Source organism: Ruditapes philippinarum, unplaced genomic scaffold (genome assembly GCF_026571515.1).
Source record: "Ruditapes philippinarum isolate M1 unplaced genomic scaffold, ASM2657151v2 ctg1968_1_1_1_1, whole genome shotgun sequence".
NCBI lineage: Eukaryota > Metazoa > Mollusca > Bivalvia > Venerida > Veneridae > Ruditapes > Ruditapes philippinarum.
In genome coordinates, this window is record NW_026851903.1 from 85,040 (window position 1) to 111,507 (window position 26,468).

At 31.4% G+C, this 26,468-nt stretch overlaps 1 protein-coding gene across 8 annotated transcripts; it reads left to right on the plus strand.

Annotated features, from left to right (window-relative positions):
• The first annotated feature begins 1,192 nt into the window (after positions 1 to 1,192).
• On the plus strand, positions 1,193 to 23,293 carry LOC132742225 (inner centromere protein-like). 8 transcript variants are annotated; one of them, XM_060730596.1, is made up of 11 exons: positions 1,193 to 1,332; positions 4,738 to 4,893; positions 6,577 to 6,656; positions 11,153 to 11,382; positions 11,857 to 12,074; positions 12,574 to 12,687; positions 13,013 to 13,081; positions 13,709 to 13,807; positions 16,227 to 16,285; positions 17,852 to 17,880; positions 20,017 to 20,125. In XM_060730596.1, the coding sequence occupies exons 1-10, from the start codon at positions 1,309 to 1,311 to the stop codon at positions 17,853 to 17,855; spliced, it is 1,053 nt and encodes a 350-aa protein (XP_060586579.1). In that variant the 5' UTR covers positions 1,193 to 1,308; the 3' UTR covers positions 17,856 to 17,880; positions 20,017 to 20,125. The 8 variants fall into 8 exon arrangements, with proteins under 8 accessions (XP_060586579.1, XP_060586563.1, XP_060586586.1 ...); XM_060730580.1 differs by lacking the exons at positions 16,227 to 16,285; positions 17,852 to 17,880 and adding an exon at positions 14,627 to 14,638 and having other exon boundaries at positions 20,017 to 23,293; XM_060730603.1 differs by lacking the exon at positions 17,852 to 17,880 and having other exon boundaries at positions 20,017 to 20,156.
• The last annotated feature ends 3,175 nt before the right edge of the window (positions 23,294 to 26,468 follow it).

Consider the following 26,468-nt stretch of genomic DNA (forward strand, 5'->3'; position numbering starts at 1 on the left):
AACCCACCACTGCCTGTTTGAACTGACTCAGGTTGGGCAGGGTGGCAATGTTACTAGGAAGTTTATTCCATAGTATAATGCTATGAGGGAAGAAAGAGTACTTATGGTAGTCGGAGGATACCTGTATTTGACGTAGGGATAAGGGATGCATATGTCTGGTTAATCTATGTGGGGTTTGAACATAAGTTGGGAGATTAATTGCAACTAGGTTATGGTATATCTTATAAAACATTATCAGTCTACAGTCCAGTCTGCGATGTTCAAGGGATCGCCAGCCCAGTTCTTCCTGCATGGCTGTGACACTAGAGTGAGGGGAGTAATATCCCTTTTAACCCATCTTATTGCACGTCTCTGGATCATCTCAACTTTGTCAATATTGGTTTTAGTATAAGGAGACCAAATAGATGAGGCATATTCAACCTGTGGGCGGACCAGGGACTTGTATGCTAGTTCTTTTACTTTCTCATTTTTAGTGATGACATTTCTTTTAATAAAGCCAAGGGATCTGTTTGCATTGGAAGTTATTCGAGATATATGTGTATTAAATTTAAGGTCAGCAGATAGATCTAGTCCGAGATATTTAGCATTTGTAACAGACTCTAGGACTTGGCCATGGAGCATATATTTGTGTTTAATTATGGTCTTATTTTTGGTGATATGGATGACTTGGCATTTTGAAGGGTTAAACTCCATGTCCCACTGCTTCTCCCACAGAACCATATTGTCTAGATCATGTTGGAGAGTTGGGGGGTCTGAGGAGGAATTGATGGTTAGGTATACAGCAGTGTCGTCTGCAAATAATCTGACTTGGGATTTGAGGACAGAAGATGGTAACCAAATACAAAACATTCTTAGTGTCCTTTTTGATATCATCTGGGGCTTAAAATGTTTTAAGTCCTAAATATCAGTGACAGAGAATGTCTTGCAATTTGGAAACAGTTGGCAGAGATTTTACTATGTGATTGTTACTAGTTGGGGAGGGGGCAGGGAACTTAATGTCATAGTTATTGCTAAAGTTGGCTTGGTTTGGTTTATTATCTTCTGGGTCTGCTATGTGTATGTTTATTATATTCTTATGTTTATTTGATTTTAAATAATCATCAAACTCAAATGCAAATGAATTCTTTCAAACTAAGGGCCTCAATCTGTTCTATACTTGTTGCAGTCTAATTTTAGTAAAGTACGGGTATTCTCCCTTTCCGGAAGTGGCAATTACTTCACAACAGTATAAACAAAAGGAAAGGTGTCATATACGTTTAATTTTCTCGATGCTTTCTGGAGTCTGAATTAAATTAATCGAATGACATAATGTCAACAAAAGATAACTATAAGGTAGGTTTATTATGCGTTCAATTAACCATGACATTGTATTTTGTATCGGATTATATCTGTTGATTAACCGTGCAGGTGCTCCTTTTACATAATTTGCTATGGTGGGTGGGGAATGTAGAATTATTCTCGGTTAAACATGAATGAAGAAACAGAGGGTTTTCACTCTTTACGCAATTTAATGATTGAGTCTGTAACACTATTTACTGTATACCTCTGAATACTCCATATGAATTGTAAAAGTCATGTATTTATTGTCTTTGATAAGTGCCAATGATGTCAGTGTATTTATCCAGGAATATATAGACCCTTGATTTTGATCAGAATAGAATAAAACATATATTTACCAGATTTGTACAAAAGGTACATCATCGTGACATATTTACAAAATTATTTCTATATAAATTGATCCAGGTGTATAGCGAAGTCATTCCATAATTATACATGTGATATCTCTATTTAAGAGGGAGACTCCCTTTTTGGCTGTCAAATTTTTCAATTTTTCTAAAATAAGGGGTGTTTTCACAAAATTATAAAATCTGTCTCTTTTTCGTTTTAAAATTTCCTTTTATATCTATTGTAAATTCTAAAATCTCCGTCTTTTTGAAGTAAATTTCCCACACTTGAACGTTGAAAAAATATCACATGTATGCATATTCGTCCAACAAATTGTATCACACGTTGAGATTATTGAGCTATTAACACTGTTTAACATATATTTAAATGGGCAATGGAAGTGGAATCTTACCACAACAAAAAGATCTAAGAATCTAGTTTGAACATCAAAATATTTTGACTTAAATTTAGTATCTGTAAATTTGGTACTTCCCAATTAACAATAAATTTAAGTATTATATTACTAAATAGATAGTACTATAGGAGTAGGAGTATGATTCGGAATGTTTTACGGTGGTATCTTACAATCTATGTATATCATCTTCCATTTATTCAAATCCCTGCTGGGAACCTAAAATTTGCACGCCACTAGTAAGAAGGATAAAAACAGGTTTAAAAGTGAGATAAAAGTTTGAAATAGATAATTTTAAGCAAGGCAGATGTGTATTTAGGGTGAGATAATTGCTCAATCTGGCTTAAAGCATAGTCTCAATATTTCTACTACAAGACCGACCAATTTTACAAACTGATATAACATAGATGTTTGTCTTTACCGGTGACCAACATAATAAAAAACCCATAGTGCAAAATTTAATGGGCTAGCTTAAAGCCTTTTTGAACATAGGCCCAGACAAGGTGACAACATCTTGGGGCAAGGCATTCTAATGAAAATTGGTCATGGGGAAGAATGAGTACCTATATTACATAAATTGACTTTTCAATATTCTGTTTTTAACTTTTCTTGTTTAAGCTCTATCTATATTTTGATTTAGATTTATGAAAAAACTTATATGACAATGAATCTATATGCACTGCATGTATACTGCAGTAATTGATTATTAGAGGAAAACTAAATTGATTTGAATTAATAATTGGAAAAAAAAACAATTAACAGTATCAGCATAATTTTCTTTTAAAGACGAAAGTTAAATGCGTATATAATATACTATTTATCTATGTTCTGTCCAAAATTCTTCAAAAGTTACATGGCTGTGTAACATATTATTTAACAATGTTCTGTCCAAAATTCTTAATCCTATACTTGTATTTAAGGTAAACTTGTTGTTACATAGTGATTTTTATTCATCATGTAGGAATGTACAAGCCCACAAACAGATTATGGTGACCTTGAGGTAGTGTGCACAGTTTCACATACACAGTTATTTGTCACCTATATTTATTACAAATTATCATAGACTCACTGTGATATATATATATTATTATATATTCAATCACTTTTAATCACACATTTTCTTGGAATGATAATTTCTTTTTATGAAATGAAATAATTTTTAGTATACATCCTGATCTGATACAGTTTTTGTAATTTTATTAGGTAGTGCGTATTTTAAGCCCATATAATAGTACATCTATAGTGGAGACATTTAACCAAACATGGATGTTGTAGCTGGCAATTACATCTTAAAATGATCCAGTCAATCTTAAGACTAATGGAGTGAATTTTTTGTCATTATGGCTGAAACAGAGGCAAATCATTTAGCATTCTTAGCATAAAATGTCTTGAAAAGTTTCAAGTATATTTCTTTTAAGTTATTACAGTGACAGTCCGACTCACTGACTTCATTTTGTCAGGTTAATTAAGCCAGAACTGTAGAGCTAAGTCATCTTGCTCAGCTATGTAGTAGGACCAGACTTTCGTTGTTTTGTTGAAAGATTTGTCATTGAAACTCCTAAAAATTTTAACTGACATAATATTATGTCCCAATATAAACTTAAAGCAAGGCAGCCCTATTATAGAAAATCACCAAAAAGGGTTTAATTTAGAAAAAAGATACTTTTGAATTTATAAATGTATATACAATGTAAAAGAAACATTTAAAAGTGTAATACAGTAATGAAAACCCACATCCTGTTTACTAATACAAAACCTGGACATTAATAGCTTTTGTGTTAACAAAAGTCCAATTATTGAAAAGAAAGTCAAGACTGTATAATTAATGATTCTACCTTTTATAATGAAATAGGTATTTAAACTTTACATCAATTATTAATGGCCAATTTAAAGTCTAGAATGTCTCTATATGTTCAAAAACCTGCTTTGTATTTCACTGTTTGGTGTGTTTTTCACATTTTTTTAAAACATTTTTAATCAAATTTGCTAAAACTGTTTCAACATTACCTTGATCGTAGTCAACATAAAATACCTTTGATAAAATTTGTTAAAGTTGCAAACATGTTCATGTATGTTTGTGTCTGTGAACACCTAGCTTCAAGTTTTAAATAGTACATAACAGTCTTGATCATTTTAATATAAAATTCACAGAAAGTTTTGTATGTGAATTTTAAATTTCTTCTGACCTGTCAATGCTCCATGCATTGAACCATAATCTACAATAAATTTTTATGGTATGTTTATTTTGAACTTGGCTGTGTGAAGATATATTGGTAGATTGCCGTCCAAGACCCATAACTCTTGCATAGATTTTCACTAAATTATTCCATTTATAGATATGAAAAATGAAAATATCTGCACACCTTTTGATGTATTTCAAGCAATAAGGATAAACAAGCATATTGTTCATCTGATAGCTGTTGTAATAATGTTTTCCTGATTATATTCAGTTACCTCCCTTGCTTCTATATATAATCACTGCAATAGGTTTGTGAAAAATGCATAGACTGAGATGTCATCAAAACAAATTTCAACAATAATAAAAACAGGAAAACAACGAATCACCTTTTCCGTTAAATATGTATTACTAAGATAACCTCCTGTAATTTGATTTCAAAATTACCTCCCTTTAATGTTTTTTTCTATTTCTATGGTTACAGAAGCTGCAAGACAGTATCCAGCAGTTTGATGAACAGAACAAAGCTGTAATTCAGAGTATACAAAAAATAGACTCTACTAAGAAAGAGAAGGATGCGAAAGCAAACCTGGAAACTCTTGAGGGCCAGTTACAAAGTGCTCTACAAAATGTGAAACAGGTACCACAAAAAATGTGAAATTGATTATAGTTAACCCTTGACATGCTATATTTCTATGATGGATCTGTCCAGCTTTGAAGTTGAAACAGTCCATTTAAAGTTCAATGGATTTCAATATCAAAAACAAAAGTTAAGATGCCAATAGTATAGAGCCTGGTCAGACTGCACGAATGTGCAAGCTGGCCTGGCTCTATACTGGTGGGAAGGGCTGATCACTTGGTTCAAGCAGGCTAAGGGTTAAAATTTGGGATAGTTACTACAGTAAAATAAAATGTGAAAATGATAATGCTGAAAATTGTGAAACAGGTAAGCACTGAAGATGTGTAAATGCTTTTACTGAAAATGAGATTCTGAAAATAAACAGGCATTTGTCAAACTTAAAGGATGAAAGGTTATGTTTAATGAATTTGTTGATAGGCTTAAAACACACCCATGTAGATGTCCTCATTAAATATTTCACGTTTAATAATAACAACATGTTAATTATACCCCGCCGATGGAATCGGTTGGGGGATATTGTTTTGGCGTTGTCCGTCCGTCCATCCGTCCATCCGAATTTCGTTTCCGGACTAGTTCTCTGCAACTACTGGCTGGAATTCAACGAAACTTTATGGGAATCATCAATATCAAGAGGAGATGCCCATATCGTCAGCCTTGTTCCGGTCAGACCCTTTAATTAAGAGTTATGGCCCTTGATTAGTTATGCAGTATACATATAGAGCAAAAATTGATTCCGCACTACTTCTCTGCAACTACTGGATGGAATCGGTCGGGGGATATTGTTTTGGCGTTGTCCTTCCGTCCGTCCGTCCATCCATCCGTCCGTCCGAATTTCGTTTCCAGACTAGTTCTCTGCAACTACTGGCTGGAATTCAACGAAACTTTATGGGAATCATCAATATCAAGAGGAGATGCGCATATCCTCGCCTTGTTCCGGTCAGACCCTTTAACTCAGAGTTATGGCCCTTGATTAGTAATGCAGTATCTATATAGAGTAAAAATCGTTTCCGCACTACTTCTCTGCAACTACTGGCTGGAATTCAGTGAAACTGTATGGGAACCTTCAATACCAAGAGGAGATGCGCATATCCTCGCCTTGTTCCGGTCAGACACTTTAATTAAGAGTTATGGCCCTTGATTAGTTATGCAGTATACATATAGAGCAAAAATTGATTCCGCACTACTTCTCTGCAACTACTGGCTGGAATTCATCAAAACTTTATGGGAACCTTCAATATCAAGAGGAGATGTGCATATGGTCAGCTTGTTCCGGTCAGATACTTTAACTCAGAGTTATGGCCCTTGATTAGTTATGCAGTATGCATATAGAACAATATTTGTTTCCGCGCTACTTCTCTGCAACTACTGGCTGGAATTCAACGAAACTTTATGGGAACCTTCAATACCAAGTGGAGATGTGCATATAGTTGCCTTGTTCCAGTCAGACATTTTAACTTAGAGTTTTGGCCCTTGATTAATTGTGCAGTATGCATATAGAACAATATTCGTTTCCGCGCTTGATAGATATATAAATAAAGCCTTATGTCTTCAGTTGTTGTGTTAGTAATAACCAGTACTCGGCGGGGGATATAAATTCAATGAATTTGCTTGTTAATTTTATTTTCCCTCCTAAATAGTTCTATAATATAAAGTAAAATATAGCCAGATTTTATGAATTTTCAGCTGGAGAAAGAGATACAGGAGGCCCAGACAGAGGTCAACCAGAAACTAGGTCGAAAGTCATCAGGACCAGCTGGCCCGAGGTAGGTCTGAGCAAAAGATTCATAAATATTCCACGAATTTAAGTCCGAGCAAAAGCTACTCAAATATCCCACTAATTTAAGTCTTGGCAAAAGCTTCTCAAATATCCCACTAATTAAAGTCTTGGCAAAAGCTTCTCAAATATCCCACTAATTTAAGTCTTGGCAAAAGCTTCTCAAATATCCCACTAATTTAAGTCTGAGCAAAAGCTTCTCAAATATCCCACTAATTAAAGTCTTGGCAAAAGCTTCTCAAATATCCCACTAATTAAAGTCTTGGCAAAAGCTTCTCAAATATCCCACGAATTCAAGTCCGTGCATACGCATTCAAATATCCCACAAATTTAATTCTGAGCAAAAGCTACCTAAATATTCCACGAATTTAAGTCTGAGCAAAAGCTACTCAAATATCCCACAAATTTAAGTCTGAGCAAAAGCTACATAAATATTCCAGGAATTTAAGTCTGAGCAAAAGCTACTCAAATATCCCACTAATTTAATTCTGAGCAAAAGCTACATAAATATTCCAGGAATTTAAGTCCGAGCATACGCTACTCAAATATTCCACGAATTTAAGTCTGAGCAAAAGCTACATAAATATTCAAGGAATTTAAGTCCGAGCATACGCTACTCAAATATCCAAATAACTTAATTAAGTCTGAGCAAAAGCTACTCAAATATCCCACTAATTTAAGTCTGAGCAAAAGCTACATAAATATCCCACTAATTTAAGTCTTGGCAAAAGCTTCTCAAATATCCCACTAATTTAAGTCTGAGCAAAAGCTACATAAATATTCCACGAATTTAAGTCTGAGCAAAAGCTACTCAAATATCCCACTTATTTAAGTCTTGGCAAAAGCTTCTCAAATATCCCACTAATTAAAGTCTTGGCAAAAGCTTCTCAAATATCCCACTAACTTAAGTCTGAGCAAAAGCTACTCAAATATCCAAATAACTTAATTAAGTCTGAGCAAAAGCTACATAAATATTCCACTTATTTAAGTCTTGGCAAAAGCTACATAAATATTCCACGAATTTAAGTCTTGGCAAAAGCTTCTCAAATATCCCACTAATTAAAGTCTTGGCAAAAGCTTCTCAAATATCCCACTAACTTAAGTCTGAGCAAAAGCTACATAAATATTCCACTAATTTAAGTCTGAGCAAAAGCTACTCAAATATCCCACTAATTTAAGTCTTGGCAAAAGCTTCTCAAATATCCCACTAACTTAAGTCTGAGCAAAAGCTACATAAATATCCCACTAATTTAAGTCTGAGCAAAAGCTACATAAATATTCCACTAATTTAAGTCTGAGCAAAAGCTACATAAATATTCCACGAATTTAAGTCTGAGCAAAAGCTACTCAAATATCCCACTTATTTAAGTCTTGGCAAAAGCTTCTCAAATATCCCACTAATTAAAGTCTTGGCAAAAGCTTCTCAAATATCCCACTAACTTAAGTCTGAGCAAAAGCTACTCAAATATCCAAATAACTTAATTAAGTCTGAGCAAAAGCTACATAAATATTCCACTTATTTAAGTCTTGGCAAAAGCTACATAAATATTCCACGAATTTAAGTCTTGGCAAAAGCTTCTCAAATATCCCACTAATTAAAGTCTTGGCAAAAGCTTCTCAAATATCCCACTAACTTAAGTCTGAGCAAAAGCTACTCAAATATCCAAATAACTTAATTAAGTCTGAGCAAAAGCTACTCAAATATTCCACTTATTTTTTGTTAATTTTCAGGCTTCATATACCTTGATAGAAATTATGTACAATTTTGGGGCTTAACAAAACTTGTGAGCATATTGCATGATACGAATACCAAAAGTTTATTTGTATAAAGCATCGTACAATGCTTATAACAAGTATAAATTGTAATATAAGCAACGTTTGGAGATCAAAACATGGATTTTTATAGTAAACATAAGATGATTCATGGAATATTATATTCAATATTTAATATGTTTAATATATATATTTTGCGCTTGCATGCATAAGTTTCAAATAAACAGACGCCAACCTACAATATTCTTAATAGTCTGCACCTCACTTACTATATCATTTTCTAAAATATAAAGACATGAAGAAAACTGAAGTCCTATAGACTAAAAGTAATATAGACTGTTGCAAGTCAGTTCTTTTTGAAAGATATACATGCAAATGCAAACCTCTTAAACAATACAATTTGAAGTGTTTATTATGTAATGATTTTGTGTTTTAAAGTAATTTAACAATAGCAGTTTGATCCTTAATAATGCAATTCAATACTTGTGTGTTTTAAGTCTAACACTAAAATAATCTCAAGGTTTAATTTGGTAATGTTACATAATCTTTTATGTTGTATACTATTATTTTGCCATCACATCTATAGAGGAAGTAAGTTATGACAGCTGCACATAATTTTAATTTACAGAATTGATATATGTTCAATTTTCTATGTTTCTTAAATCTGCCACGAAAGTATTATCCAAGGCCTACAAATAATTATGTATTTTATGTGCTTTCTTTAGGTTTTTTAGCATTATTGGGGTTAATTGCAAATTTATGCCTGACAGTGACCAACCTTTATCTTGATTCAGTCTGATAAAGATGTATTTTTTGGGGTCCTTAATTTTAGTTAATTTTGCATTCCCTTTGATAAATAATCGACATGTCCAGGACAATTTGCACCACGGCAAGTTACAAAAACAATCTGCTTGGACATTGGTTAAAGTTATGATTCTTCTAGAATAGTGATTTTCTTATTCCGTGCTACCAATGTATTATGTCACATTTTTCAAACTTAAAATCTGTCATTTACCTGTGAATGTAATTAAGCTTTTAAAATTCTATTATTAGAAATTTCTAGTCATAAATGATTGTATTCTGTTGATCAACTATACTGAAGAGGAGATACGGTCATGCTGAAAATATGTCACAAATAAATACATGTACTTGTAGTAAACCTGTGACAGTAGCTTCCAAACTGCTAGTGACACCTCGTGAAAATAAGAAAACTGTTCATTTTAAATACCTCCGACCTAGACACAAATATTTGTGAGTTAGTTGCATGAGCACAGACTAAATTGACTATAAACCATACTTATGTACATGTAGTATACAATATTATAAGTTGCATGATGCTATTTAACTCAATGTGTTTTTTATACTATTTTATGATATTTCTCTGTCTTAACTTTTCAGATTTTCATATCTGAATATCACATTTTTCTTTAAGTATAATTGACTATTACAATACACCATTAAAAAGCATGAGATTTTGTTCAAACTTAGACCTTGACAGTTTTAGGAGTACATTAATTTGCGTTGGGGGCGGGGGGGGGGTATAAGTTGAAATATCCAAGACTGTTGTCTGTCATTCCTGAACAAAAATGTCAAAATAAATTTTGTTTTCTATTATGTAAACATAAGATCATTTAAGAATAATTATTAATGCATGTATGTGAGCTCAGAATAATGATGCATTCTGGGGTTAATATGTTTTATATGTAAATGTTTATTAAAAATGGTATTTTTTTTGTTTATTCATATATCTTTTTTTAATTTTTATATGAATTGTATTGTATTACAATGTGTGTAGTATATATCTTGTGTGTGTTTTACAAGTGTAACTTTTGATGTTGATTGTATCTCATGTATACATATGAGCCGCGTCACGACAAAACCAACATAGTGGGTTTGCGACCAGCATGAATCCAGATCAGCCTGCGCCTCCGCGCAGTCTGATCAGGATCCATGCTGTTCGCTATCAGTTTCTCTACTTGTAATAGGGTTTGTAAGCGAACAGCATTGATCCTGATCAGACTGTGCGTCTGAATCCATGCTGGTCGCAAACGCATTATGTTGGTTTTGTTGTGACGCGGCTCAATTATATTTCCAACAAATCACATGACTTTCAAACACATTTTTTAATGAAACATTCAAGAGGTTCTGACACTTTGTAGCATTTTCAGTGATGGAACAACTCATATCAGATTTGAAGTTATTGTAACTATTTTACAATGTTACTCTAAAGTAGGGGTTTAAAAAGTAGTTTTCTCTAATTTATTTTTCATAATGTGATGATATTATATTGAATACTTCTGTGAACTTTGACCCTTATACACATGTAGTTGTTGTTATGTAGTAGAAGGAAAAACCTAGATATATTAATAATTTGTATCATAGGGTAAAAAAAAAGTGCAGCCTGACCAGGACTCGAACGCAGGACCCTCGGAACACCATTCCGCAGCTCTACTGACTGATCTATCTGTCGGCTTACACATCTTCTCCCATTCTGAAACATGACATACTCCCCTTGCAATATTTGAATTTGTCCTTGAATCAAGGTAACAGAGCAATGCTCATAACACACTGAGCTATATGCTTGCACCTTTCCCCTAGTGAACAGTTCTGAACCGTGACTATTTCCTTGTTTGACAGTATGCTAATTTGTTCTTAGTAGGGAAATTGCTTATATAAATCTAATGAAATACATACTTATTTTACTAATGACAGGAAACCATTAGATCCAGATGACCAGGAAATGGCATATGAGCTTAAATCACAGCTGCTGAAAAATGTAGAAATACAGAATCAGAAACTGAAGACCGAGTTTACACTGCACGAGAAAATGACAGAGTCACGTTTGTTGTCACAGCAGAATAAACGTCTACACGATGATGTAACTCTGTCACGTGCTAACTCCATGAGGCTTATAAAAGTATTTGAACGCAAAGCCAAAGAAGGTATTTAAATTGAATTTTTCAAAGTACAAGTGAGTGGTGGCATGCCTGAGTGATTAATGTATCGAACTAGTAATCTTAAGATAGCCATTGTTTCCTTGAGCAAGAAACTTTACATTCATTGCTTAGTACTGGTTGGTTCCAGGAAAAGATTCAAGAGTGTTTAAATTATAAGCTTATAGCTTCCAACACTATCAAACTAAAATAAATTTGTATAAACTAAAGTACAAGTACATGTATGAGAAGGCAAGGTAAATAAAAAAAATATTTTTTTTTGTTATTTCAATCAGAAAAATGCAAAAGGTAAATATGGCAGCTACAATCTGTCAATCAAATGCTTAATTTTTACATAGTAAATTAAGCAAAGAGGAGAACACAATTAGAAGTATAAATTTTGGGATCATTATTTCATGGTGATAAAAATGCTTAATGTCATATGGAGGAAAAATATTGCAAAATATTTATTTTATTTCACAGCTGATACAAAATTAAAAGAAATGACGATAGAGTTACACAGGTCACAGGATCTCGCGGAGAAATATCGTAACTTGTACGAGTTAGAGAGAAGGAAGAATCTGAAAGATGGCGAACATCTTCCTCCGGTAGAGGACACCACCAAACTTCCGGATAAAGAGTCATCATACACGTTCCTCGGTGGTGGCATCAGAATAAATGATATTATCAGGAAAAATGAGGTATATAATTGGAAAAAGCAAATTGCAATCTTGCTAGCGCGAATGATATAATTTTTTGAGTCTACCAGTGTCAGCTTGTGCCTGACATATTACATGAAGTGGTATACTGCCGATTGTATCCTTCAAAATAAAAAGAGTGAGCTGGAAAGTCACCATATAAACTTTACAGTGTTGATGTCGCTTAGAACATACTTATAACTAATGTCATAAAATTCTATATAACTATCTATTACCTTTCTAAACAAATTGATGAATTTTTTATGCTTCATCTCTGTAAGTACTTGTATACTTGTATCATTTTGAATGTTTGTTATTCACAGCATATCTAAAGTATGATATGTTTCAGACATGTGTATAAAGCTCAGTTTTATTACATTACATACAGTTATTACAAATGTGATATTAATTTATTAAAGACATATTAATAACAATTTATATACCAAATTTATATCATAACTTGATTCTTTGGCTTAAATGATGTAAGAATTTATATTTACAGGTATTGACAGAAGAAAACACAGACTTAAAACGTGAGATTCGTCGTCTAAAGGAAGATAATAACAGATTGGTCAGACAAACAAAACTTGCTATGCAAGACAGAGATCAGATCCTGGTTAGCTCAATTCCCCATTTTTCTGTAGAGATACATTATATTATAATCTTTTTTTATAATGATCAGTATTATGATAATTTATATATGTATTTACCCTATCACTGTAATGACACCTATGAAATATGACATCCAAGCTGTCCGTCCAGACTTTTTACTATTGTTATTATTATTATTATTATTATTGAGGTACCAGCTCCTCACATTAACAATACACTGTTCAAAATTCAAAGTTTATTTTCATAATAAGAATGTCAATGAACATAAATTGTAATTTCCTTGCATTATTTAATACATAAATTTTAACCTTTATTGTTTTCTTTTTCAGCATAAATTAGAGACTAGTGAAGCTAACAGAAGAAATCTCTTAAAACGTCTAGAGAAAGAAAAAGATCAGGTACAAATAGACTCAGTAAACACTTGAAGTTCTAAAAATAGACATATGCCAGCAGTCAAGGTCACTGTTTATATGGCCATTTTCTTTAAACATGTTTACTATTATCGATATAAGGTTATTATAATTGTTGAGTATAATACTGAATTCCAATAGACAAGTACACAACTGTTAAACCTGTATTGGACAAGGCTCTTGTATAGGTTTTGCAGCTGTGTACTAGTCAAATAGAACCAGTATGATACTCAACAATGTTTCTATCAAACTTTTTATTTCACATTAGCAATTCTTCAGGAGGAAACACATTAGTTTAAATGAAAAACACTCAAAATCAAACATTTTTGTGTGTGTGTAATATTAAAGATGTAGTTTCTTTGAGAACAATATGCATTTGATATGGAATTTTTGGACTCAGAAAATGAAAATGAGGCTAGACGCAGTGCAATATGCATGTGATACAGATTTTTTGGGCTTGGGAAATGAAAACGAGGCTAAATTTATAAGATTGCTTAAGTTCATTAGTTACATTTTATAAGGTGTGAAATAATAACAAATTTGTTATGGCTATATATGTAACATTGACTTCAACCAATACCATGTGATATAATTGATTTTCTTTTATAATTTTAGCATCAGACTCTATCAAGGAGTTTAACTAGACAAGCCTCCGACTGGATCTTATTAAAGAAACAAATAGCACAGTTTGATGAGGAGTATAGATGGAGTCAGGTATTATATTGTTTTATATGACATCATTTCTCTGATTTATTATGTCCTCATATTTTACAACAATTAATTCAAGAAAAATGACATGATATAGTTGTACTATAACTTCCACATTTCATCCATGAAATTGCAAAGATTGTTTATATCATATGTCAAGCTAGCCCTCTTGAGATTAAATTTCTTATCATGTGTGATACATCTATATACTAAATCAAGGAAAAATATTTATTTTCAAGGTAAATAGTCACTGAGTATGTTCTGCTGGCTTAAATGTAGATTTTAAAAAGGAAGAATAGGTTTGAAGGCTTTATGTGATTATTTCTAAGCTTTGCTTAGTTCATTTCGAAAAAAAGGTTATTAACTTACTTGCCAATTAGGTTGGTATATTATCACACAAAGTTCAGAGTTTATACCTTTTTAGTTACTATACTATATTAATGATATTAGCAGATTGATTTATCAAATGTAACAAAATCACCTCAGGTAATAGGGTTATGGCTGAAGAATGCTCGGGGAAGACGGCAAACGTTCCCGCCTCTTGCCCCTGAAGCATTACAGGAAATGGTCGCAAATGATCCGGCTATTCATGAAAGCATTAGTGATCTTGATGAAACTAGGACTTCTAATAAATGAGTATGATGCACCCCACCCACTTCTGTATCTACTTGCACGATACAAAAAATAATGTGTGCATGATTGTTGAAAAATTGCACGTTGGGGAGGTAGGCATGGTGATAGTTACCCTGTATTCTAGGCAGATCATTGTATTGTGCTATATATAGAAACATATATATTTATCACTGTGTAATGCATTTTTTCTAGATCATGTACCAAGTAAGCCAATAGCATAATGTTAAAATTGCGTATAACATGTTACTATTTATAGCTTTTGTATAATTTATATAGTTTATAACACTTAAATATAAAGCATGTGTATGCACTGTGCCTCAATACCAATATAATAAAATAATGGCATATATAACCTACAAATACAACTAATATTGAATAATACATTTGATAGAAGCTCAAATAAAAGTACCTGTCAGATGTTTTCATTGGTATTCATGTGGTTCAGGTTTTGTACCTTGAATGATATCATCGTGGCTTTAGGTTTGAATCTCGTCTGGAACTACAAATTTTTTCATGTATAGAAGCAATCCATGAGGACTCTGAAAGGTTGATGGTTCTACTCGCCTGCATAGTGTTACTGAAATAATGCTTAAAAGGGCACCTGAGGTCTTCCTCCATCAGCTAATTCAGAAAGTTACTATATGTCCATTACTGTATCACTTGAAGTGAAACCCAACCAAAATAACTTTTATTTTATTATATCCCACAGCTCAGTGTAAATGATTAAGCTTTAGGTTTATGTACATTAGGCTTTTAGGCCTTATGAGATATGGCACAAAGATATGGCACATGTTTTTCTGTGACTGTTTTATATAATAAGTTGATGACAATATAGTTCATGTTATTTGTACCTAAACGATTATAGGTTTTGAATATAACTAAAAATACCAGATGAAATTAAGACTGAAAAATAAATAAATGACAATAGTATTTAAGTAATGAAATTGCAACATAGCTTTTTAAAAAAATGACAGGTATTTTATTAATTGCATGAAATGCTTCATAGAATGATTGTATGCAATATATATTTATTCTTTGCTTTTGTTATAAATATAAGGCACTGTTCGTGCATGAAAATATTTTAAGTTTGTGTCAATGGATGGATTTTTGACATATTATTATGTTCTAAATGATACTTTGTTAAGAATAAAGTATCGTGTTGGCACAATACTTAAAGGAACCTTTCAAGTGATGATTTCAACACATCTTTGGAAAACCTTTATGGAATCTTTACAATTGTGATTTCATACCCAGTGCAACCTAAGAAAAATATTTAAAGAATGAATTTAGATCCCCGACAAAACATCAGAAAAATAATGTTTATGCACTATGCATCTGTTACAAGCCTCATGAGTCCTTATATTATTGCCTTTTGGTTACTTTCAATTGTAGCAATCTGTCAGGAAATACTTTAAGAAACATTAAAATGCATTAAGTTACTTCCTGAGCTACACAAGTTAGGCTCTGCAACCATATTTGAAGTTCTTGCCTACAAGTAACTTCATAAGTTATGATGTTCCTAAGTTACAGCTTAGTTACAATAAATTACTTAGAATCTCACAAGTTGCTGTCAGCTTAACATTTAAATAATATTAAATTTTTTCTAAATTACTGTCTTCGCAAGATGAGTATGATCAGTTACGACTTGGTAGTTACAGCCTGAGCAAGATAAGTTACAATTTTATTACAATCTCACAAACATAATTTCCAGAAATAATTATAATATACAGAGTTAATAAATGTATGTTCAAGAGTCAAGATAAAGTTATTGTTATATTACAATCTGTTACAGATAAGAAAGAATGTAGCCTCTGCTCAAAGTAGAACACCTAGGTATCTGAGTGCTGCTAGGTATTTGCCGCCTTTTATTTGGCTTTGTGCTCATGGCAACTGCATGATCAATCATAGATTCATATCACGCATTCAAATCTTCCATGATTATTTTTTATTTGAATAATTCAGTTATTAGTCTCTTAAAAGATTTAATTTGAAATTTTTGTATCTGAAAAAAAAATTCACTGTTTTATTTTTTCTTTCAAAAAATCTTTTGCACTGTAATCATCTCAGATCTGCTGGAAAGCCATAGTTATGATTTTGTAGGTGGTAAATTGTAATGCACATTATTTTGCTGTAAAATATTGCATTAGACCGTAATGCACATTTTTATTTTGCTGTAAAATATTGTATTAGATGGTGAGGCACATTATTATTTTGTTATGAAATATACGGGTAGCATCTGACTGTCATACTATTTTAAGTAATTTCATGTTGACAAAGTAGCATCCATCTTTTCATCTTCACTCTTTCATCATTTTGATGGGACTTTTGTATATAACATTGTCAAACCTGTGCTAAGAACTACCTCAAAATATAGACCATCAATATATCAAATTTGACTGTTTTTTAAAGCCATCATTTTACGTAACTTTTTAAAAAACTTTATATGAAAAGTAGTTACTTATTTGCGAAGATCACTGGTTGTTCTTATGTACAGGTTTAAAAGTAATTTTTACTAAATGTTAAAATGGTTCACAAACACAATATAATTATGCAGTTTAGTAATGTTTTATAAACAAACTTTCATTTGTATAAAGCATTAGCAATTTTATTATTTAAGCCATAATCAATACTTCAGCATTTTGTGATTAAATCAATTTACTAAGTAATTAATACTTTCAGTATAAATTTGTATTTATCTTGATTTACAATGTAATTATTCATCACTCATACATTTTACACTTACATGTACTTTATGAAAAAGTTTTTCCCCATTTAACTCCTTAGAGAGATGTTGAAATGTCTTGGGTTGGGTTTGCCTGTGCAAGTCTTGAAATTGGAGCATATTTTTATATTCATCACAATTTTGGAAAACCATTATATTATTTGCCGTCTGGTAGAATGTGTTTCAATTGGACAGAAATACTATCAAAATATCTGGCTCTAAATATGTTGTATATAATTCAAACCAGAAATAAATTAAAAAGTTCCGTAATTTGGCCATTGATTTGTTGTGTAAATAAATGAACAAGGAATGTTTTATTTTATGTATCAGCACTTTCCATAGAAGTGTAGTATGTTCGCATAATGTGAGTAACGTAAGTAACATTCATAGACCATTATTAAATAGAGAAGAGATGGAGAACATACGAAAACTGGCAGGCAGTCACCGAGATTTTGGTGCAATCAAGTGATTACCAAGTCAAACTTGAAACATTTCTTTAATCTTCGGACATTGTAAGTCAAAGTTATTTGTCCGAATTTCTGGATGTCACTTTTTTTTTTGCACCAAAAGCTTAACTATCTCATTGATCATTTTGCGTGTAATGGAACATATTTATGTTCATTGCATATCAATAAAAAACAATTTGTGTTGTTTTTTTTTAATTAATCATATCATTATTTTTTTTTGCTATATAGTTGACAACGAGGTTGAAATCTGCATAGAAGTGAGTTTGTTTAGACAAAAAATGCTTTGCAAGCAAATAGAGGCTGTCTCACATAAAAAACATTTTGTTTTTTAGCTTATGACACATTTGCTTTAACATTATGTAACTATGTGAATTTTTTAAAGCACTTTAGTAAGATTTTAGTTCTGTATTGCTTTGAGTTCAATGTTTCCAAGGTCTGTGATAAAGATGAAAAATACTCTTATATTTATCCTTTAAAGGGCTTATGAATTTTAATTTCTTTGTGTTAAGAATGCATGTTTTAATGTAAGGTAACAGGTCTTTGTAGCCATGTTACTACTAAGTTTTGCTCCATTTTGCTGTAAGATATCGGAAAGGGTTTTATTCTCATTTGAGGAAAACTTTGTATTTAGTTAATGGAAGGAGGATGTTTCTACCTAGGGTCCATCTAATGCTTGTTATGAATTGAGCTGCGTCACGACAAAAACAACATAATGTGTTTGCGACCAGCATGGATCCAGACCAGCCTGCGCATCCGTGCGGATGCACAGGCTGGTCTGGATCCATGCTGGTCGCAAACCCACTATGTTGGTGACGCGGCTCAAATATTGATGAAAACAGAGGTGACATTCCTGTGTAGTCAGTTGTATTAAATAATTGTAAATAATTGGAGCTTTTTGCCAGTTGAACACAGTCCAGGACATTCAGACAATATTTTTGTGATTTATCCTGATTCACTGTGAACTAAGGAAAACCAGAAAACCAAACTAGGAATGTGAAAAAAATGCTTGATTATAACTATGATTTATACTGTATACATGATACGTGATATAATAGTATTTATGAAATATACACATTTTACTCTTTGTAGACAAGATTAAAGCAGCTGTGTCAGAAGCTATTCATTGTTTTATGTTAGATTTTGTAAATTATTATATTATGTCATTGTGAATTTATGTTCTAATTATTTAATGCACATATAGGTATGCTTCTTATTCACAACATGCAAAAGCTTCGATATTATCTTAGTTTATGAAAATTGAGACCAAATTGCTTCATGATTTTAATTGGCAGTTAATTTGATGATTTAAAAATGTTCAGATGAAAATTTCAAAATTCTGGTAGATGTTAATGAAGTCAAATTGTATTATCATGAAATAATAAGTATTCAACCATATAAACTGAATTAACAATTGGAAGTCTTCGAGATTTTATCATTTTATAATAGGAAATACATGATTATATGTTATAGTATTAAATGTAATTAAGTATGTGTTTTTTCTCTGTGTATGTAATATTTGTTTGGTAATTTCAACTAATTTTAATGGCATTTTGCTTTCTGTACTTTGATATAACTTTATGCAGCTTTGAAATTTAATGTTAACATGTTATTTTTTGTATGATGGAGAATTTTTTTATTGTGTTCAGTTTTTTGTGTGGTTTGGGGAGGGTTGATTTGTTGATTAATATATTGCAGTGCTTATATATTAGGAATACTAACGTATTATATATAAGCACTGCCAGGAGGTAGGAAAGGAAACATTACATATAAAGTTTATAAGCCTTTGATAGACATCTGTCTAGTTTGGAAATTTAACATCGAAATTTATTTCATTTAATTTCTGTTATTTCAGAGTGAGATTTTAATTTTTATATCATTTAAGTATTTTAGAATAGTTATGTTTATTATCATTTTAATGCATCTAGTGTTGGTAAGAATAAGGGCCATAATTCACATGGCAATTTTGACATATTTTAAGATTTTTTCTCACAATTATAATATATTTAAGTACAAAATGTGTTTTTACATTTTGTAAGAAATAGCTATTGTTATTACCTCAATAGTATTGAAAACTTGAAGCTTACTTGAAACACTTTTGATTTTGTTTCCAACAAGGAAACTAACCATTTCTGGTGTCATGATAAGAATTTCAAACATGGGTTTGACCAAGATGGAATTATATGGGCCAGATAACCTGTCAGGAATCTTGATAACAAATTTATAATACAGCAAAATTCATATTTAAAAAAAGCAATGCCATGTTTTTCATAAATTGACAGCAGCTGTGTATATAAAACTATATAAACTACAGGATTATCCAATGAAAAGTGACGTTACAAACATGCAGTATTATGAGCATATGATATAAATGTTTTATTTTATTTAAATTTCAGGTAGGACATGTAAACCCCCAGACTGCTGAACAACGTAGCCGTGTACATCCTGTCACCAAAAACGTTTACATGCCACGCAAAATGTTCCCCGTCGAGCAATACGATAAATCTGCGGCACCAACCTGATAAACTTTTATAATTATTGCAAATAATTTTGTTATAGATACCTCAGATATAATAGAAGAAAAAAAAAACAATGAAGAAAAATATGAAATATATTTTAAAAAATGTTTATGTTGCGTATAAATTCTACAAAATTCTATTCTAAATTGGCATACATAATGCTACCACTTTAGTTCACTAACATGCATTATTTTGTATTGAGTACATCAGATGATAAGGTTTTGTTGTTGTTTTTTTTTTCAATGTTTCCACAAATTCTTATTAATTAAACAAGACCTGAAAGCTGATTAACTCTGAAAGTTTGATTTGTAAATTGCTTAAATTTAGATTAAAGTGCATTTTCCTTGAATTATTTTTAATGACCATTTGTAGGCCATCCATAAAACTATAAAGTTTAATCATGGACAGTTGTATATTTAATACTTTCACAATGGCAGGGTCAATGTTGTTTCTTTACATAACCATAAAAAAAAACAACTTAAAAGTAAAGTAATATTTCAGGCACATTTTTTTTAGCAACAAACAAGTAATAGGTAATATAATTATGCTTATCTATGTAGTAATTTCTGGGTAATATTTATTTAAATGATATATATTAGAATAAATAATGCATGCTATCTTCATACTCGTTAACATTCATATACTATTGACTAATAGAATTGTTATCAATATTTGGTTGTTTATCTTATGCCAACCTTGGTTATAGGGTAAATGACCCATTATTACCCTAACTTTGGTTATAGGGTAAAAGTCCTATAATATCTTTACCTTGGTTATAGGGTAAATGACCCATTATTACCCTAACCTTGGTTATAGGGCAAATGACCTAAAATATCTTAACCTTGGTTAAAGGGTAAATGACCCATTATTACCCTAACCTTGGTTATAGGGCAAATGACCTAAAATATCTTAACCTTGGTTATAGGGTAAATGACCCATTATTACCCTAACCATGGTTATAGGGCATATGTCCTAAAATATCTTAACCTTGGTTACAGGGTAAATGTGTAAATGGCATTGTATTACTTTACCTTGGTTATAGGGTATTTTGGTAAATGTATTATCAACTTTATAGAATTGTATTTAACTATTTTTTACTGTAAAATTGTTGCAGATTATTATAAAATTAGCTATAATGTGCTATATTAGAATAGTTGCTGTTTACAAACCAAAGAAAATCAGATGTTTTTTACTTCATTTTTTATTATTTGTTTTGACTTTTATAACTTCTTGATTATCTGTGTTAAATATATTTTTGTCTGGCATATGTTAAAGGATTAATACCATTCTTAAAAACAAAATTGAAAGACGTCAATAATTTTCAGATCAAATCTAGTCATGAGATTTATAGTTTGTGACTTTACAAGTAAATCAAAAAGACAATCAAATTATTATAACATTAATTTGAAATCAACTCTACTGTGTTGTTAGGGGATATTTTAAGTGCTGTAGTATTAAAGGTTTGATATATAGTGTCTGTATAGCTATAAGTTTAAACCACTACTAGTAAATGTGTGTTTTAAGTTCACATATTTTTATGGGAAGTTAGAAATTGTAAAGTGATTTTTAAACGTTTTGACAGTCAAAACGTTTAAAAATCACTTTACAATTCCTAACTTCTGTTTAAATACTTTAAGGTTTAGGAGAAGATTTTTTTTTGTTTCTGGATCTGTTTGAATTAAGGGGATTTCTGGCATAAGTTTCTAAGAGCAGGATTGGGGCACTATATTTACATATGATATTTTCTTTTGCATAATATTGTTTTTCTTATTATTTATAAATTGTAATGTATTAATTTATAGTTTTCTGATAAATTGAAATGTCTAAAGGTGATCTTACTATTAGATGTAAATAGATAATCAAAATTATAAGATGTCCCTACGTTTTAAATACATGTACTTTGTGATATACCTTGTCTCAATATGTAGTACATACATGATGATTGTTCACATTGATTAAAGTTTGTGAAGAATAAATACACCATAAATAGCACTGAATGTATCAAAAAGTATAACAAAAAAAAATGAAAAAATTCATATTTATTTTAAAATCATTATTTTTGAGCTTTTAGTGTTATCTTGCCACTGTTATTTTGAATGATATTCCAAATGAAATGTATTTTGTCTGCATTTGTTTTATTATATTTTTGTTTTGGTTTTAATTGTTTTAAATTTATTTTTTTGATATGATGAAATGGTTATCAACTATCTAAAACCTGCTAAGGATAAGTTTTAGATAACTGCAGTCAGACAGAGGTGGTAAGCCTTCATTACCAATATAGAGCCAGGCCAACTTGCACTTATCCATGCAATCTAACCAGGCCCATATTCTGGTGGCAGACCAACTTCAACTTTTCATCTTAATATCCCAAAATTTGATAATGGACAGTTCCAAAAAGGAAGATGGACAAGTCCATTTAAGAAATACAGCAGGTTAAGGGGTAAATCAAACACAAGCATTTCTTGATAAACTTGCTAGTCTGGATGTTTTATTGTAATAATTTCTGTATATTAAAATAAGTCGGAATCTGTGAAATAAAATATTTCAAGTTTTTACACAAAGTTTCATTACTGTACAATTCATTTTGTTTAAAAAACATGCTTCACATTTTGAAATTTATCTGTAATTTTATGAACATATAGGAAAATATAAGATATTTTATAAATTTTTCAAAGAATTTTTTGTTGAGGAAATACTCTTTTAAAGTTTGTATAAAATATTGTCTCAAATGTTTAATTACCACATAGTAAAACATACAAATGTAAGTAAAAAATAAAATTCAATCACAACTGATAATTCCATACTATGGTAAATTACCTGTATATTACAGGTATTTCATTGGCATTATTCTATTTAATATGTCATTTAACCCATTTTAGGATTTTCAATTCTTTTTCCTTTTCTTTTCTTTTTTATGGCAAATATTTCATTTTACAGTTGGGAGCAATCTGGGTTGTGTTTGTATGTCAAAGCTTACTTGCAATATGTGTATATGGTAGAGCATATTCTGGGATTCAAGCATTCTGGGATAGTCTGTGATATGAAGGGAACTTTATATGCTGTGATATATTATTGTATCTTTTTTCAGTCCTGTGTTACAAAAAGTCTGTTTTTAGGGATGTCCTTTTGACATAAAATAAACTGTTAAAAGTTATCATTGTTGCTATTGTTTTGTAATTCCCTTGTGAAGACTTGTTAAGATTTGTAAAAATGTAAGACTTGTAAAATCCATGATAGAAATATAGGCCTTGGACAGTGTTCTCATATTATGCTCTATAGCAAGTGTGTGAACTTTCAACCCATTCCATTCAGTAGTTTTGGAGATACCAACTTGTACCATAAACTTAACCCATTACTTCATACAGACGTCTTTTCATGCCTTTTCACCCCCCCCCCCCCCCCTTTTTTTTTTGAGGCCTCAAATGGTGAAAAAATGCCCTATTTATATACCCCAAACACTTGTTTTTGTTTGAGATGTTGTTAAAAAAAAATGATCACTCTTTCGGTGCCGTCCCCTATCAAAAAGATACTAAATCAGAGGGGGGAGGCTTTTCAATGAAAACAGACATTTTTCACAAAATGTGGTTAATCAGTGTGGTGCTGATGCCTAGGTGAGTACAACAACTCTCCCTATTCTTTGAATAGTCAAGATAAAATAATGTTTGTCTCTATTGTGTAGCATTATATCAAGGAAACATTACATAAATGCAGTTATAGCACAGAAAATATTTAAAGACAAGAATATTGCTGAAAGCCATGGATGCTCCATGAACCTGCAAATTTAACATATTCAACACACATTCGTCATAAAGTCTGTAAGAGCAAAAGTGTAAACACCAGTGACCTGGATCCCAGTACTCCCTAACAAACATATCATAGTGTCATATAAGTCATATATGTATTTGTTATAAAGGGGAGAGCAGATAACTCCTGCTATTTAGTGGTATTTTCATTTATTGGCTATAAAAGTTTCTTTTTTTCCTATATTATTAAAGAATCTTATGTTGTAATTGGTTAGATTAACTCTTTTAAACTCTCAATAAGTTGTATTCAATTATATTGGATATATCTTGTGTGTATAGAACTACTTATTCAGTTAATTTAATTTGCATGCTGAAAAATCAGTGCGAGGTCCATTTTCATAGTCTGTAAATGGCCATTATTATTGATTATGTCATAACTTACATGTATTTAGTTTCTGATGGAATTTGATTGGGTTTTCTTCTCCAAGTCAGTTAAATATTGTTGTTAATAGATATTATTATATCAAATTGATAAACTATAGACCTTTTCTTGTAGGAGAAGTTAAATTAGGGTAAAATTACCTCATTTATTGTTGGGTTGATTTTTATTTGTTTGGGTCGTCAGACCAAACAAATAATGGTAGCGAAATTTCAGAGTCTAATGTTCTTAATTGCAAATGCCGAAAGTAGTCCACTTTTTTGAAGTGGTTACTTCCCTTTTGTATGTACACTAAAGCCGAAAAATTCAGGGGAGATCACTGCGTAAAGATGGTCAAAGACAGGTGCATCAATTTTCAAGCAAAGTAATTCCCGAATGGTCGAAGATTTCTAATATTGTTTTCTGGTATTTTCTGATCGAAAATAACTAAATACAAAGCGGACATTCAATCTCTGACACAGAAGTTTATGACAAACCTAACAACAAGTAGTTCTCAAAACAGCTTAAAACTAGCGATTTAAAAGAAAGAAATATTTTATTTTGTTACAAGTATCCAACAAATTACAACGCATTTAAAGTTAAACAATAGCGTTGGCTTATAGAATTGTCAATAAATGCACAATCACAAATTACGCGGATGAATATGATTTTATCAATGAAAATACTCTTTTTAGCCATGTAGATTACCGAATACTACACACCCCGAGTAGTGGAATATATAGATTCTACATGTCGGACTGTTTGGGCGAGATGATTTTCGCTAAAATATTTACTTCAATTTTAAACAACAGGTTTACCCTGAACAAAATACCTCGAAATTAATAAGGATTACAAACCTGAATGCAATGGAAGTTCTAAATTTAGAATCACTTGATATTATTCAGACATTCTGTGTAAAGCTTGTCCGTGGTACAGTGGTAACGCGCTCGCTTAGTGAGTGAGAGGTCTCGAGTTCGAATCCCAGTCGAGGAAATTTTTTTTTTGTTAAATTCTTTTTTTAATTGTTTTTGTTAAGGAAGTAGCCATGATTTACAAGGATAAAGTGTGGCTTTCGTAAAAAAAGTACATAAATGATTTTTTGATGCAACTCTAGTTATGCAGAATTCCGTATGTGCCTTACAAAATGAATTATAATACATAAAAATAAACTTATACAGGAAAATGCATACAGATATACAGTACGATTTAGATTGCAAAGATCAGAAAATACCAAAGAACTTGAAGCCCTTTGATTCTTTATAAATATACATGCTTATAGTAAGCTTCAGGATTATTTACATCTGTGTTAAACAACAGTTAAAAGTCGTTACAAGCCCTAATTTAGAATAATATGGTTTTCTTCAGGCCGTTCACATATAAATTTAACCGTGGCTGAAGGGTTTTCGGGCTCGCTTAGGAAGCGAGAGGTCTGGAGTTCAAATCCCAGTAAAGGTAACTCATTTTTTTAAATTGTTAAAGTCAAATAAACATTGGATTGAATATCAGTGTTGCAATTAGTCTTATAGCCAATTTACTACAATTAAAACGCTGGAAAGCATTGGTGGCACTAAACATATAATCTCACAACCTGCACCTTTCTTACATTCTGAGACCCAAACAAATTCAGCGCCTTCTGTGCTTTGATTTATCTTGCAATTGTTAGGCTATATAGGATAATCATTGTAACTTTTATACAAGTTCATAGAATTTCATAGGGATTTTTTGGTTTGGACCCTTAAAGATGTTTGTTAATAATTATCATACAATCGTATGGATTTTTATAACTGTTTTGGTTATTTTTGGGATTTATTAAGCCTAATCTTATTAAATTAGGGTTATTTCACTAAATATTTTCTATTTTTAGGAGAATCTTAATGAATTTGGTTATTTAAGAAAAAATATGATCCTTATTGATTTAATTTATAGGGAATATCTATAGATTAATTTGGCTCTTCTATAGTTTAGGTTATTAGGTGATATTTAATGCAAAAAAAACTAATCTGGAATGGACTTTACTAAAGATACAACTAACAAATTACAATGTACATGTATATGAAATAAACAGGTGTCAAAAAGTAAAAAAAGGACTAAAGTAAACAAACTAGGTCCCCATGTAAACACCTGTTTTAAGTGACAGACAGACAGACAGACAGACAGACAGGCAGGAC